At 39.3% G+C, this 17,357-nt stretch overlaps 1 protein-coding gene across 13 annotated transcripts in view; it reads left to right on the top strand.

Annotated features, from left to right (window-relative positions):
- The window catches only part of LOC116047291 (sodium bicarbonate cotransporter 3-like), a 43,917-nt gene that overhangs the window by 13,546 nt on the left and 13,014 nt on the right, over positions 1-17,357 (top strand). For 7 of the 13 annotated variants that reach the window (XM_035991405.1, XM_035991399.1, XM_035991406.1 and 4 more), the window contains exons 2-12: positions 3,309-3,390; positions 5,088-5,237; positions 6,597-6,735; positions 8,131-8,291; positions 8,510-8,698; positions 9,733-10,104; positions 14,340-14,455; positions 15,207-15,364; positions 16,150-16,237; positions 16,421-16,567; positions 16,961-17,067. In XM_035991405.1, coding sequence (XP_035847298.1) covers positions 3,309-3,390; positions 5,088-5,237; positions 6,597-6,735; positions 8,131-8,291; positions 8,510-8,698; positions 9,733-10,104; positions 14,340-14,455; positions 15,207-15,364; positions 16,150-16,237; positions 16,421-16,567; positions 16,961-17,067 — 1,709 coding nt within the window. The remainder of the gene's footprint in view (positions 1-3,308; positions 3,391-5,087; positions 5,238-6,596; positions 6,736-8,130; positions 8,292-8,509; positions 8,699-9,732; positions 10,105-14,339; positions 14,456-15,206; positions 15,365-16,149; positions 16,238-16,420; positions 16,568-16,960; positions 17,068-17,357) is intronic. The other 6 variants (XM_035991401.1, XM_035991402.1, XM_035991400.1 and 3 more) reach the window with 6 other exon arrangements.

Here is a 17,357-nt window from a genome sequence, read left to right as displayed (position 1 = left end):
GAAATTAGAACTGTGGCCAGTAGCCAAACTCTGTTCAAAAACCTGCTCCATAAATTGATTTAATTTTGGTTTCAGAGGTCTTGTTATATTAAAAAAAAAAAACATCCCTTTTTAATCTTTTTTTAATCTTTGTTTTAAATATACAGTAAGTTAAAAGGTTGTTTAAATAGTACATTACACCACACTGCAAAACAGAAATCAAGTACAAATGTTTGTACTTACTCTCGAAATGTGTCAGCTAGTGTGACTGATAGACAAAAATGTCAGCTATCTGTCCTGACGATTGCAGCTGAACATCCAGTGAACCTCCACATGACCATGAGGAACCAGTCAAGTTTTAGTCACCCTTGGTCAGTTTTACTGGCCCTTGTGCTTTGGGGGAAAAAACTCCAGTTACTAGTGATTCATTTCTTGCTGCTCTTCTCCCTGCAGCTGAATTATTACTGCTCCTCATCAAGGCACTGTCAGAGAGCAACACAGCTCATTATCATGCAAATCCACTAGCAACTGAGAAACACACACACACACACACACACACACACACACACACACACACACACACACACACACACACACACAGACACAATCACAGATGGCATCATTCATCGTACGTGGCATTCTAACAGGACAATGATTATGGTAATATATGTGTGGAAATCTGAATGCCATTGAAGACATATTCATAGTAGTAAGCCAGTAATGAAACAGGGAAAGCAGGAGATAGACTAGAGTACGTGTTTTCTATTGAAATGTAACTTCAGTGTGGACGGGTGGAGGTGACTGGCATGTTGGGGCTAAAGCAAACATGGCCCTGATATCATCCACGTATCGCGTATCTTTTCAGCATGTGGCTGTCATCGTCACCTTTTGTTTCCACACTCTCCTGCTTGGCAGCAGTGCCTCTCTGTGATTGGTTGACGGGACTGAAAGGATTATCCAATTGTGGATTGTGTTGCATCAAAGTACACAACACGTGGCAGGAGAACAGCACATTTGTAGTTGTTGAGATGCGGTGTTTGATCATGTTATATGGCATATGTAAAAGACTGAATGTTGGATATTTTTAAAATTCTTATCTTTGATTACTTTGGGCTCAGTTGAAATACACAGAAAAATATAACAGTATACTGCAATCTGTCACAACCGGTTATTAAAACATAAGCTGTCAAAAAAACTGGACTAAAAGAAACTATAAGATAGGATCCTACTGAGCTGAATGTTGAGACGGGCCAGTTCAGACCACTGCAACCTTTCCCTGCGATGTTCTAAAACGGTTTCGTCTCGACACAAATCTTTGATCTCAACTGTGCTTTAGAGAACAGCTGGGAGAAATAAGGGTATTAGAGGTGTGACATTCAAATTTCCTGCTGTGTGTGTGTGTGTGTGTGTGTGTGTTTGGGGCGGGGGGGGGGGGTCCATTATATTAAATAATTTTCTGTGGTTGTGACCTGGGGTGACATTGCTGTATTCTGCTGACCCCACAGTGACTTCTCCTAGCACATTTAGTTCTGTTTTGGCCACCCATGCAGCAGTAATTGGAGACGGTGTCTCCGTGGCTGCCTTAAATGTTTTGGCACTTAAGGGTAGGGAGTCAGGGGCTCACTAATAACAAGGTTGGTAATTGGACCAAACCGGGTTTGGGTTGAAAAGGGTTCATGGTTTTCTTCTCTGTGTGATTAAGTGTTGTCTTACACTTCTGTCTTTGTGAGAACCAGTTCCGATTTTCAAACTGAGCAGGGTTTGGTTTAGTTTAGGTTATGGTTAGGATTGGGCTAAGTTCATCTTAAATGTTGAGGTTTAGCATGTCTGCTGATGGTTAAGGCTGCATTTTGGGGCTGGGTAGAGGTGCAGCGATGAATCGATTAATCGATTAGTTGTCAACTATTAAATTAATCGCCAACTATTTTGATAATCGATTAATCGTTTGAGTCATTTTTTTATTAAAAAAAATAAGATTTCTCTGATTCCAGCTTGTTAAATGTGAATATTTTCTAGTTTCTTCTCTTCTCTGTGACAGTAAACTGAATATCTTTGAGTTGTGGACAAAACAAGACATTTGAGGACGTCATCTTGGACTTTGGGAAACACTGATCCACATTTTTCACCATGTTTTGACATTTTTATAGATCAAACAACTAATCAATGAATCGAGAAAATAATCGACAGATTAATCGACTATGAAAATAATCGTTAGTTGCAGCCCTAGGGCTGGGGGGATGAGTGTGTATGTGTGTGTTTGGGTGCTGTAATTATTGTTTCAAGACACTATCATTTAAAAAAGAATATAACTAATATGCACCTTTGCTGCTACGCATCCTGTAAGCTTTATGTCTCCTCGAGTTGGATCTTTCCATCTCCTGATGTTTCCATGACACTGATATCAGGCTAATTATTCTCACTAAGGTCATATTAACCTCTTTTTTAATGACTGTAGCCAGTCCCTTGACGTTGCCATGAAACTCCACCTTTTATGGCATAGACCATAAAAATGTTTTCCAAAACAGACTAATTAGTTTGTGAAAAAATATATACATATATAAACCCCCATACAGTTCCAATGATACCTTGCGGCATTATACAGTACTTCAAGTTATTAAGAAAACCATCAGAGGTTAATCTGCTTGATAATGATGTTATCACATCTGTTTGTCAGAGTATGTAATTGTGTTCTGGGCTACATGAATTATCACAGACTGCTTATCATTAAGAACACGTAATTATATTTTCTTTTAGATCATAGTCTGAGCTGTTTCTCTTGACTGCCAATGTTTAAGTGGTGTGGAAATTGGCTGTCTGTGTTGGCCATCTGCAAAACCAAAGTACTTGATTTACTCCAACACATAAACCCAGAGCTATGGAGTGATTTGGTATGGGTAGAAAATAAAAATGAAAAAACAAATCGGATATTTGGAGTGTTGGAGGAAATGTAAGGATCTCCATGTAAGTCTTATCACAGCCAAGCCAATCTTCCAAAATGTAGCCGTTGGAGTGTTATTTATCCTTTCAACAAGCTTGCATCGTGGTTGGTCCCAATGGATTAGGTTGTTTACTTTATACCTGTATCTTCACTCATCTAACACGGAGCCTGCTAAAGCCTCTGTTGTTAAAGTTAAATAAAGTTAAAAAAAAGCCAGTAAAAAAAAATCAAGGTGAAAATTGGAATTAAAAAATCAATTTGTATATGATACTAATGTATCTTTTTATATTTCTTCTCTCTCTCTCTCTCTCTCTCTCTCTCTCTCTCTCTCTCTCTCTCTCTCTCTCTCTCTCTCTCTCTCTCTCTCTCTCTCTCCTCCTGTTGTTCTCAGGGTCTAGATGAGGAGGCACTAGTTGACCATGGGAAGACCAGCTTCACCACTCACACAGACTATGAAACGGAAGATTTGGAAAGTAAGTTTAATGCCAACCAGCCTAAAAGATTTTTCTTCTATGTGCTTTTTTAATTGATGGAAAGGGTAGGTTCCTAAGCACATAAAGTGGCTTGCTTGCCAGTTAGCAAGAATGTGTTGCCTTTTCTATTTCTATTAAATACATACATTTTATTTTCATTCTGGGCTGGGGTGGGGAATTATTGGATATTCTCGCATTCTGACTTTCAGTACAATCCCAATAATCACAATCCCAGTTATTGATTCCAAGCAAAATGTAATTGAAAACTAACACAATGAGTTGTTGAAGTTAGCGGTTTACATGTGTAAAGAATGTTCAGGTTTTCTTCTCCCTATATATGCTATATTATGATGTAGGTGGATAGGGAAACTATTTTATAGACCATGTGATTTGATGAATATCATTAAAATAATTGATAAGATCAGATAGTGGATAGAGTGTAACATCTAATAAAGTGTCAATGCTGTTCACACATGTAGAGAAAGTAGCAGCACCACAAATGTTATTACCACCACAATATGTCCCTCAGGTGTTTGCTACTTGTCCCCCCCCCCCCACTACACTTCATATCCTCCATCATCTCTTCAATAATATCTCAATTTATCCTATTCTCTCCTTTTTGTGACATCCCTGGAGGCCTTTGCTTTTTGTCCAGCTTTCTGTAACCTTTTTTCACCTGTGTCTTTTCTCGCTCTTCCCCCTTTCTCCATCTCTGTTTCTCTCCATCTGTTCAGCTCACGTGTATGTCATGTGTACGTTGCCTTTCTTCTGAGTGTTGCATCTTGGTTTCATTTCTCCTCTCAAATCAAAGAGAGATGACTCATCTGTGAAAAATGAGTATTGGCAGAGAGTGTAGGGCGAAAATAGGGCGTTTGCATTTCAGAACACAGTTCCTGTGTGGCAACAATAATGAGGGGAAGTATATAAAATATTTGGGAGAAAGCAGAGGGTTGAAAAAGTTAAATGCTGTACTCTGGTTTCCTTCAAGTAGATTAACTAGAACACTCAAACGAAATGGAAAGAAGTTCTCTGTCTTCTGTCTCAAATGTTAGTGCGTCTGTCTTTTCAGTTGTAAACGTCTGGGACTGTGATACTGTTCTTGTAGGCTTTAATTGTTGATTGTTGGATTTTGAAATTGAATCTAGTCCATTGCATTTAGAAGTCCAATTATATTATTGTGGTCCTTCTGGGAAGAATCTGACATAGCACTTCCTTTTTGTCAGTGTATTAGCTTTACTTGCTAACAGAGGCAGAAATCTGCTGTGTGTGATGGGCAAGAAATAGACAGGAGATGTCAAGTTAAACATGTTTTACAGCAGAAAACTGCCCATCATATTTTACAATGTTATAAATGGAACCTGTTGTAGATATATATATATATATATATATCTATCTCTTGTATGTATTTATCTGAAGTACATACGATGTGAAAACAAAATGGATGTACTTTGTTTCAAATAACATGACTTTTTTTCTCTTTACCACCTTATTAGCAGAGTCAGTCTGTATCATAATACTTCATATGCAACTGAAATTGTGAACTGTATGTCTATTCCTTCTTTTGTGCTATTTTACCCTGTATTATGTTTACAAAATGCTTTCCTATTTTTTCCTCATTCTTTTCTTTTTCCAATTTGTGTAAAAGTCGGTATACAGGAAATGTGTCTGAATTGGTATTGCGCTTTTCTTTACCCAAGGTCACAGAGCAGTGTATGTAGGCGTCCATGTTCCTCTTGGAAGAGAGAGCAAACGGAGGCATCGCCACCGAGGACACAAACACCACCGAAAGAAGAAAGAGAGAGACTCTGAGGAGGGGAAGGAAGATGGCAGGGAATCCCCCACTTATGGTTGGAAACGCTCATCCTAAATATCTTAATGCCCCCATTTACTACCAAACCCCACACTGCTCTTTTTTTCAATTTCTCTAAATCCCTTGTTCTACTGCATTTCTATCACACAGTACTCTACCTTGCCATTAATGTCTACTTTTAGAGCCTTCAACTTTGTTTATTTATAAATGGTTCTGAATAAAACATTTCAGCTCTAAAAGGCATTAAAGGCCACTGGGAACCAGCATCTGACACTGAGTGAAGGGTATGACATTTTAAGCAATGTGTGCATGCGTATCTGTGAGAAATTGCTGCATCACATCAACTGCCAGACTTGTAAGCACCCAAACAATGCATTGAACTCTATGAGGGGTTATCAAGTCCTTTATGACAGCAACACCAAAAAAAACTGTATCGGTCCTGTTGTCATGTTAAGCACCGACTGAGGGCACACAGCGTCACGATTTATATGACAGATATTCTGAAACACTTAAATGGTATCCATATAAAGTGTACTCAACTTGTGCAAAATACACACCAGAACCCCACACAGTGTACCCATGTGTGAACAGAAAATATTTTTGCTGCTAGTCATTACATTTCTGCCTCCCTGTGGTGTTTATTCTTGTAATCTACCATATATATTTCTGTTTTCTCTCTGGTTCCAGATGTCCTGATATCTGCCCTCTAATTCAGTCAGACACAAACATAAATTAGCTGGAGAACATTCAGGTTTTCATTATGCTCTCTTGCACACTTCCTCAGCATCATGCCTGCTCTGCTTCTATGAGACATTTTCTCCGTCATGCTCTATAGCTGAACTCTCATAATAGTATGGTACTACAGGGGAAACTCAGGGGGAAATGTGTTTGAGATTAACACATCCCCTTAAAGGTGCCCTGGGGAGTTTTCTCATAAATGGAAAAGTTATGTGTACATTCAGCATTACACACCAAAACGCATTGTGTGTATCCTTGAGGTCTAAAAAACAAAATACATTTCCTTCCTCATAAAACATTTTGGAACATGCATTGTTTACACCTGTGTTTACTAGCTTATAGTCTTCTTCATCCCTGCCTTTGCTGGCACATTGCTGCATTTCTTGGCAAATTACAGCCACCTCCAGATTAGTGAGAAAAGTGTAAAACCGTTGGCAGGACTGTGTATCACGTCACCTGTGTGCACGTGCAAGTGAGAACAAACTCAACGGGAACCCACTCATAAAAACCTGCTCCATAGAGCTACTATAGGTCACAAACTCCACAGGGTAACTTTTACAACACTAATAATGCCTGGAGAATGTTACTATTATATATTACTATTATTATTGTAAACATTGTACATCTGACTTTTGGCCTTTGCCCACTCTTTGTGCAGACACACCATCCCAGCGGGTCCAGTTTATTTTAGGTACAGAGGACGATGACCTCGAGCACGTCTCCCATGACCTCTTCACCGAGCTGGACGAACTCTCCTTCAGAGATGGCAATGCCAGTGAATGGAAGGAGACTGCCAGGTTAGAAAGCAACTTAAGGGGCAAACAGAATGATGACAACCACATGAAGTGAAAGCAATACAGAACTTCAAAGATCTGTTGTTGTTGTTGTTGTTTTTTAACAAATATTAGTTGACAGGATTTTTAATGCATCTGTGTTATAGTTTTGTAGCATACATTAATCATGGAATAACATCATTAGGAGTTAACTGGAAACCCTGATTAGGTATTGTGATCATGGCTTAGTAGGGGTGGGAAAAATAATCGATTCTTAGATGCATCGCGATTCTCTCTGGAACGATTCGATTATCGATTCTGATAAGTTAATAATTGATTTAAAAAAATATATATATAAAAAACACATAAAAAAAAACAAAAAACTGTGTATGTATGTGTGTGTGTGTATATATATATATATATAAAATTAATTATTTTTTAAATGTGTTGATTTTTATTTCAAAGTTACTGTCTCCAGACAAGTACAAATCAGAAAACAGAGTGACTGAAAGAGGATGGGATAATAGACAACAACTTAGAGTTTAGGCAAGAGTGCAGAAAAGAAAAACACACAAAAATGGCCAAAAGGAAAAAAAAAAATCTAATTTTGTATATACACATGATCTAATAAGCCATACATAAAATAATTTGGCAAAACACATATAGGCTGTTCATCTACTTTATCACATTACATCTGACCACCTCATGTTTCATGTTCTAAGAAGCCAATTCTCCACCTTTAAACATGACTGAGCCTCTGACATGGAAGGTTACTGGGAGAGAAGGTGACTTTCACAAGCATGTTTAAGGCTTAAGCATGGAACGACTACCAAACAAAAACCTCAGTAGACAAAACATTTCATTAAAACTTGTGTGTAACAAATATATGTCAAAATCTAAGCTTTGTCTAGCTGATTTGTCTAGGAAGTGATTAGCAAACTTTGAGTAGCAAACTCAGATTTATATGTATATTTTTAAAAACACGCATGGAAATATACATAAAAAAATTGTTGCATCGATAATCGGTTTAGAATCGAATCGTTGGCTTCTGAATCGGAATTGAATTGTGAGGTGCCAATCGATTCCCACCCCTATGGCTTAGTCACAACTATTAGCCTTAGTGGCTACATTATAGTACATGTGTACATTACTGTGAAAATGACTTATACTATAAATAAGGCAGTCTCAATTGGAGATCTGAAGAGACATAGACTAGGCTCATACTCAGCCTCAGGTCAAAAATGTCAACAGTGTTATTTTACTAAGAACTAAATTGTAAAATGTAAATGCTTTGTTCCCTCACTGATAAAATTTGAACTATATTGCAGCTCTTTTTTTTTTTTTTGTTAATTATAATTTGTGGATTTAAGTAAACAATTTGCGTCTGTGTGTGTTTGTGCTCTTTGTGTTTATCTACAGATGGTTGAAGTTTGAAGAGGATGTGGAAGACGGTGGGGAGAGGTGGAGTAAGCCCTATGTGGCTACGTTGTCACTACACAGCTTATTTGAACTGCGCAGCTGCATACTCAATGGCACAGTCATGCTGGATATGAGGGCCAACAGCATCGAGGAAATTGCGGGTACATTTTTAATACTCATTGAAATCACTTTTTAAGATACATGACCTACTGTATTCATGCCATCTTATTGTATTTGTTATGTAGCATTGTGGTGAAAAGTATGAGATAAAAAAAGGAAATAACTATTCATTACTCTAGTAATATCATTTTGAATAGCCTATACATAATTTCAGTTTTTTCTTACTGTGTGTTTATGTCCCTGCCTTTGTACGATTTAGGCATGCTCATAGACAGCATGGTGGCATCAGGCCAGCTGAAGGAGGATTTGCGTGAAAAGGTGCGGGAAGCTATGCTGAAGAAACACCACCACCAGAATGAGAGAAAACTCAGCAATCGCATCCCTCTGGTGCGCTCCATTGCTGACATAGGCAAGAAACATTCAGACCCACTCTTACTTGAAAGAAACGGTGAGATCCTATCACGCACTCGTATTTCTTTTTCCTCCATATTTTCCACCACTGGGGAACAGTTCCTAAAAATCCACTATTCAAATCCCTCAATGCCATCGTAGAAGGTAAAAGTGAGTCAAATTTAGAGAACGATCTATATTGAAGCAGTCAGCCACTTTATTGAAAAAGAAATCTGGGTGCGACTGACTGTGCTAACCTGTATGGCTGGCCTGGCTTGGGGGTTTGAATTAATGATTGTATTCACTCCATAGGGTGACACTCAGGAAATATTGCTTCACATGCAACCAGAGTCAGCATTGTGTGTGTTTTTGACTGGGCATGGCTGCAGTAGTGTTAATGTATGGTGTGCATTTTAAGATCTTGGGTGCCAGCTTGATGTTTTAAATATGAAAGAAATATCACATGCTCCACTTCTGTGCCTATGGTTCTTGTTGCGCTTGCATTTCCATATCATTAAATTTAAAATGCAAATGTGAAAAGTCAAAATGATATATGTCACATTGATGGTTGGTGATGGTAATAGTTGTATTGTGAAAGTCAATGTCTTGTGCCAAATGATTGTGTGCACTGTGTAGGATTTATGACTGGTCTGCTGTGGTAGAGCACATGTTTGCTTACAATGTACCAACATTGTGCTAACTAATCCTCTCCTGCATGCAAGCCTCTCTGAAGAGTTTTGCCTTACCTCTGACATGTTGAACGGTTGGTTTGTTTGGAGTTGAATGAGACAAGTTGTTTGGCCCTTGCAGACCCTCCTACATGCATCACTGAATCATTCTTAGTGTCTTCTGCACACAACCATGCTTTCCGCTCATGTTTATGCAAGCACGGATATCTCTAACTACACCTCTACCCTGCTCTTGCTGCCCACCCCTTCTTGCTGTGTCTCCTCCAGATACCACCCCTGTGATGTACTCCTACTTCATATGTTTTTCCTCTGCTCCATCCCTTATTCCTTTTCCTTCTTCTCCTTTCCCCCCTTTTCTCTCTCCCTTCTCCTCTCCCCTTGTTGCCATTGTCTCTTCTGTTAGGAGAGGGCCTGTCCTCTTCACGTCTCTCTCTCTACAAGCCAGGGTCCGCCTCCTCTGTCTCCAACCTCTCCCAGAGACGAGAGTCCAGAGTCTCCATCCTGTTCAACCATCTCCTGCCCTCCTCTTCCTCCAACACTGGGCAAGCCCCAGGCCCCCAACTCCTCACCACCCCTCAAAATACCCCCACTGCCTTCCGGCACTCCTCCCAAACCCTTGGTGCAGGCCTCGGCCCTCGAGGCATCCCTGAAGTGGTGGTATCCCCTCCTGAGGATGACGACCCACCAAACTCTGCAGAAGAAGAGGGAGCGTCACCTGAGCTCAGCCGGCGCGCATCCTCGGCATCCCAGGGCTTCGAGCTGCTGCCCTTAGAAGGCAAATATCTGTGTAGCCTGCAAGTGTGAGTCACGGCTTGAACAGAGAACACTAGCACTAGCATGAAAGCTCTGCTCCCTGTTAACTTCCAACCCTGCGGCCATCTCATCAATAACCCACAGCAAGGCTCACTTGCTAAGGCGCTCTTCCCACTGTATTTATCCACACCGTTTTTGACACCACTCTCTTCTCAGCCTCATGAGTCTTGCTTCTCTCCCTTCCTATCTATTCCACTCACCTATTCTTTCCTACTAATATATCTCGTTCTTGCTACTCTCTAAACTCTTTATACTTCTTTTTGCAATTCAAACTTCTCTCTTTCTCCTTACACATTTTCAAGACATTCCTCAGCATCTATGCCTTGCTTGGCCCTGTCCACATTCACACCTCCTTCATTGTGGTTTCATGGCTGCCTTCCATAATTTTTTGGTCTGTGTTTCTCCCAAACTGCATCATGTGTCCTGTTATGTTTTATTGCCACGCTATCTTCCCCCATCTTTCTTCTCAATTAATGTGTTTACGTAAGACCTGTTAGAAGGGATGTCCCGAACATGTTTAATTTTACTTGTTGCCACTGATCAGTCTAAGTCATTTAATATTGGGTATCTGCTAATACTATTATGTTTAATTCAGCTACCTTATACAGTTATACAGTACAAACTATATTAAAATCAGAAAAGCCAATCCAGATAGGTAAAACAGCTCGATATCTTCACCAAGAAAATGTAACTTGCATCAGTGCTTGTGTCAATATGGACACAAAGCTACAGGATTTGCAAAGCATGTCTATATTCCTAAAATAAACACAATATGAAGATTAAAATGCTTTGAGGTCCAATATGGTGCACCTGCAAGATGTTACCTAGTTTTTTTTTTTTTTTTTAACCCAAAGCTGCTCTGCTTTTACTTGCACAAATGATCTTATTAGTGTGGATACCACAAACTGGTACTACTGGCTGCTGTTTATTTTCATGCCGCTCTGCTGTTCACTCACAACATTGGATTTGGAATAGGTTCCTTTTGTTCAAGCAGAATGCACCGGGGCCTTTTTGATAGGTTTCATATTTAGAGCACAGTTTATCATAATAAAGGATTAAATAAAGAACAATTGATTGGGTTTTTAATCGCTGACACCAATCAATGTAAAAAAAAAAATAAAAAACAACAACAAAAAACCTGTCTCAGATACAGATCCTGCAGATAGGCTCGGGACATCCCTAGCTGTTAAGTCCTTATCTTTTTGTTATGCTGTATGACGCAGAAACTGACATACAGTACTACGCTTTTTATCCCCGGGTGACCATCCCATTTTGAACACTCACAGATATAAATGTCATGCAACTTGTGCTTGCCCCCCTTGCATCTGTTGGCGCCCATGCTCTTCCTCTTCATCAATTCCTAAGTATAAACATTCTTTTACCCGAATAAGAATAGTGAGGTTGAGGGTGAGGGTAGCGGGTGCCAGCAGCATGGCTAAATATAAGCCTGAGACCAGGGTGGGTGTATAGGTACTGCATGTACTTTCATACTGGCACCAACAGTGGCTTTTTGTTCTTCCCAAACCAAGCCTTGTCAGTTTATTATTAGACTGTTTGCGTTTCCGTGTGTGCGTCTGTGTGTTTCTCCATCTGGGAATGGCTCCATTTCAAAGTATGGGTCATTAGAACCAGCAATGACTTGGTGGGAGCTGCATCTGAAAGGTTGGGGTGGTCTTATTATAGCTGAAGAGCTTCTGTAATTGTACCCTCTTCTAGGAAAATACACAGTATCTCCAAAGAAGCAAGCGTCCTGACAACAGTGTGTGGGTTAGGTTATTATTCAGAGGGGGGTTTCAAGTTTTCAGTTTAATAACACTGTATGTTGTACGATGTTGACTTAAAATAGCTAAACCGTCTTGACTGTGTATTGAACAGAGATATAGTGTTATACAGTAAAATGTGTCATTTAGAGTAATTTGTCTATATGAGTCTGTTGAGAATAGCCTGGTTTACAGGTTAATAAGGAGTAATAAAATAATTCTAGTTGATGGTAATGATTTATATGTTCTTGCAGTTTTGTAATATATTGTAATGGTATTGAGTTGACTGCAGGCTATTAATATATACACATGCCATGGATCCATTGAGTATGAAGTCATTGGTGAAATACATGTACACAGGGCATGTGGAGAATCACTGGTACACTTGCTTCATGTTATTCTAGACCCTATTTCAGAGCTTTTCAAATCTGAAGCCTTTTTATTTGTCAGTTTTATGAAACATAGGCCATTTTAAAATAGAATAATGGCCGCATCTAGACTCATGGTAACCTAGTGTCATTACATAATCCCTGTATGTTTATGACTACTTGTATTTTCTGAGTCTTGGTACACTATAATGTAAATTGTGGGAAGAACTAGATTTCCAGCAGAAGACCAAGCTTAATACATAGTACATCTGTACAAATACTAGAACAATACAATACAATTTAATATAATCTTTTCACCTTTATCAGAAAAGTCCCAGTGCTACCAGCTTTACGTATTTTCAGTTATGTTACTGTTTTGCATATGAATGAGGTAGCGCTATGACGCCACTGTTTAAAAGGCTAGTATGGGGCAGCATTCCAGGGCTTAGCCTTCTGAATGAAGTGTGTTGGTGAACGCAACCTAAACTAATCCCTCCCTTATTCCAAGAGGCTTTGTCAGGTATGTGAGCAATCATGCTCCTGTTCAGCAGTCACAGCTGCCCAGCATCCACTGGGGTTACTTCAGGGTACAGTTCAAGGGTGTGGATCACTGGCCAAACCACATGCTGGTAGAAATGGCACATTTTAATTTTGATTTATTGTAGGTGAGAATGTGGCACATTGCTTAAGCCCTTTATAAATGTATTTTGTTTGACGCTGGCTTGATTACCTTCTGATGGCGAAATGAGAAATGTGTTGACGTAGATGTGAAAAATGAGAAAAGAAAACCTGGTAAAAGAAGTGTTACTTCAGAATTTCAGAGGATAGTATGCAAATGCTATCCTTTGATTCAAATACACGACTCCCTCATTTCATTTCCCACTCTCATGTCACCTCAAGTGCTAGCGTTTCCTGTATCTGGTATGGCTCAAATCTCATAAACAATGTTGAAGTGTGTGCAGCCAATTATGCACAGAAATACCTAAGCTTCAACACTTAAAGGCGCTGAAGTCTGAGGAAGGTGAAATGTCAGGCACATTAAACACATCCCCTCGCATTTAACTCACAGCTGACATGAATTTAAGCAAAGCAGGACTGATTTAGCACCAAGTAATGAGCTTAACTGACGGCGAGCAAATAGGAACAGTGCTTTGTGAAAAATATCGTCTTTCCTGTGGAGAGACATCACAGTGTTACAGCTCTGTACCAAACACATCTAGTAATGGTTGTAGTGAAAGAAATCCTTTCACTTGCAGCCAAAAATGTGAAATGTTGATCTGCAAATTTAAATGCTACTGTTTCAATTTGTTAAACATTTTTTAGCTACTTGTGTGTATTATAAGCTTGATCTTGTTCATCTTATATTTCAGTTAGCCATTGATCATTTTAGAACAGCGGATCCCAACTCTTGTGTTTGGGACTGCCATTACTATGAGTTTAAGTTTAGCAACCTAATAGATAATGATGTTCTAGACCTGGACCTATCATTTAATAGAATATCTCAGAGCTGATATGCTAACCTACGAAAATGAGAAATATACTGGTGATATTCTGGCGCTTACACATGCGGCCGCTTAAAAACAGGCCACTTAGCTAATGAGGATAAGTGACTGCAAATCATTGATCCAGTGGTTCATTTTTCTGTTTAAAGAGCCAAAACAAAATGCAAATATCACACAAACAGTTTTATTTACCCTGTAGCATTGCATCATGAACCTGTGTGGGCAGCAATGTGACTTCAGGATTTTGTATTTTGTTTGCCAAGAGCTCACCTCTGATCAAAAATGAGGTTAACGCCTGTTAAATGTTGTTGTTTGTTGTTTGATGAGCCCATGCCATAAAGTAGTGGTCTATCACAGATAAAAAAATACCTTAGTTCCTTAAAATTACAAACAGAGTAGAGAGAAAAAATGTAAGACAAATGGCATTTAATAAATAGCAATAATGAAATCAAAAACATTTCATGGCAAAACCACGCTGTAAATCTTGACCAGTCTTTGCTTTCCAAGTACTTAGTGTCCATCACCACTTTATCTCTCCTGCCCTTCTTCTCCCCCTGTCCCTCCTAGGTTCAACGGTGTCTCCGAACTCTGTCCCAAACAACCTGGATGGCAGCAAAGCAGTGGAGAGGAGACCATCCAAAGTAGGGGTCAGTAGAGAAAGCAGCAGTGTCGACTTCAGCAAGGTAACCTAACCACAGTACTGAGCACAGAAACAGTCCATCTTGGTGGAAGGGCCCAGGAGTTCATCAGTCTTTCTTGAGTTTCTGGACTTCCACAGACATTTAAATGGTCTGTGTTGAAAACTGCCTGCATGAGAATACCAATTACCCATCAGCCATTTTCTCCTGGGCTCAGTAAGAGGCATTTTCAGTCATTGCTTCACCTGTAATGGGCTAAGAATTGGTCAACAAAGTAAAACTCTCCCTCGCATGGCCTCCATTTATCCTACCATGTTGTACCTCATCCATTAAATAAAATGGAAGGCAGCCATAAGTAGCTATCGTTATAAAACCATCCATTATGACTAATGGAAAATAAGGTGCAGTGTTTATATGAGTCAGAGGATACAAAAGAGGTATGAAGGCACATTCTACTACACTACACAGAGCTAAAGAAATTGTTGCAGTGCTCAGATCTATATTTGTCATTGCACATAAGAAGTATTTATTCAGAAACATGGTAAGAAATGCTTCACAGCCACAGATGATCTTTGCTCAGTACTATGTAGTCATTTATGTAGCTACTAACTTGAGTTATCTTTCATTCGTTATCATAGTATCCAAACGACCTGCTGCCACCCCTTACATTCCCAGTTCTTCATCTCCGTTTGCATGTTTGTCCTTGTAAACTAGTCCCTCATTCTTTCTCTCTGTTTATAATTAGTATTTGTTTGTTTATCTGATTCTTTAATTTAATTTGTTCTATTGGTCTCAGGTGGACATGAATTTCATGAAAAAGATTCCTCCAGGTGCTGAAGCTTCCAACGTACTGGTGGGAGAAGTGGACTTCCTGGAGAAGCCCATAACTGCCTTTGTACGACTGTCCCCTGCAGTCCTTATCACAGGCCTCACAGAGGTGCCTGTGCCCACGAGGTACAATCATTTTGTAATTGAATGATGTCACGATAAGGAGTTTTATTCCAAAAATTTGATATTGGATTAAAAGTCGCCAACTCTGACAAGTTATACTCTGGCAGCAATTTAAGCAAACTGACAAAGTCATTTGTAAAAGCCCTATTCGCATGGGACTAATCTAACCTGGGGATTCACTGTGGTTCTCACTACAGTGTCTGTTTTCCATGTCTGTAATCTCTACAGTAACAAGACTTAAGAGTCAGTACCCACGCAAGTAGTCCTGTGAGGGTCTAATGCTCATTACACAACTGACATAATATAGTGGCTTTGGAAAATAGACACATAACTTTGGTTTTCTTTTATACTTTACAAATGTTTTTTTTTGCATATATTGGGGTAAAAACTCCCTCAGCATGGTACATGAGCACTGCAGATGGTTTCACTTTATTCCGCTGATCAACAATGGTGGTAACACACCAAGAAACTTAGCAATGTGTCAGTAAAGGCAGGGAACAAGATGTCTAGCTAGCTGACATGGATGTCAACAATGTAGGTATCAAAATCTTTTAAACATTGACTTTGCTAAAGTTTTATATGAGGAAGGGAATGCATATTGAACATGTTTATTATCCTCAAGGATACCTACAATGCAATTTAGTGAGAAACAATGAATGTTGATTGGTGATTTAACTGTTGACCAGAAAACTCCACAGGGTACCTTTTTAGTGAATATGTACTGTTGTGATTAGTATTGAGGTCAGTGTAATTCATGGTGCATTCATAAGTATTTGTCTTGTTCAAAGGTTTCTTTTTCTGCTTTTGGGTCCTCGTGGCAAAGGGCCCCAGTACCATGAGATTGGCAGATCCATGGCCACACTAATGACAGATGAGGTGAGAGAAACACAGAGATCATTTTTGTAACTTGTTATTTCAGTTTCGACAGATTCTAAAACTGTATCAAAATATTATCTGGTTGTTTTTTTTTTTGTTTTTTTTATGTAAGATGCATGTTGGGATGTATTTTTATTTATTTATTGCAGAGACATTTAATAACTCCTAATAATCATTATGTAGATTTTCCATGATGTGGCATACAAGGCCAAAGACAGAACAGATCTCCTCTCGGGGATAGACGAGTTCCTTGATCAAGTGACTGTCCTGCCTCCTGGAGAATGGGACCCCACAATCCGGATTGAACCCCCCAAGAATGTCCCATCTCAGGTTAGAGATTCTCTCCGTCAAAGATTGTTTAATGTGTACTGAGTGAATAATGCAGACAAAGGTGTGTGTCTTACCGACATGAATATCAAATGCCACGTACAACAAACATTGAGAAATTTGCCTGGGAGGTGCTGGTGCAGAGATCATTAACCAGCTGCAGACTAACTGATAACCAGCATACTAACACACTACACACTAGACATCACATACTGTATTTTAGTCTGGTCTCACAAACTGCAATGTTTATATTGACTTCTCCATATGCGTATCTCTGTATATCACTCTTTACTTCCAATCGCACTGAGAGGGCCCCACTATGGATTTAAAGCATCATGACAGCAAAGGAATTTATATACATGCAACTATGTTGTATTTAAATCCTTTGACCTGCAGATGAAGAGGAAGAGACCGTCCCAACCCAATGGCACTGCGTCTCCAGCTGGAGAGCTGGAAAAGGATGAGGACCACCACGCAGGGCCTGAGCTGCAGAGGACCGGGAGGTGAGTTTAGCACCTTTTCTTGGCACACCATTGAGTTGAAATGATTATTGGAACATACTCACTCCAGGAATCTCTATTAATATCACTTAGTGTTAGCAAATATATTGATAAAGAAGTATTTGATAATTAAAGTGTGTCCCAGTTGAATTCACAACTTTATAAGCATAAGTAGGCATGCTTAATATATCATGTTGATTATGCTGAGACAAGTGCTTCTTGTTAACAAGAGCTGCAGAAGAAAACTCATCTAAGAGACTAAGGACCTCATTTTATCCTCTTTTGTTACAGAG

The sequence above is a fragment of the Sander lucioperca genome, chromosome 14, assembly GCF_008315115.2.
Source record: "Sander lucioperca isolate FBNREF2018 chromosome 14, SLUC_FBN_1.2, whole genome shotgun sequence".
NCBI lineage: Eukaryota > Metazoa > Chordata > Actinopteri > Perciformes > Percidae > Sander > Sander lucioperca.
The sequence above is the reverse complement of the archived record's forward strand: the minus strand, read 5'-3'. Positions and strand labels throughout refer to the sequence as shown.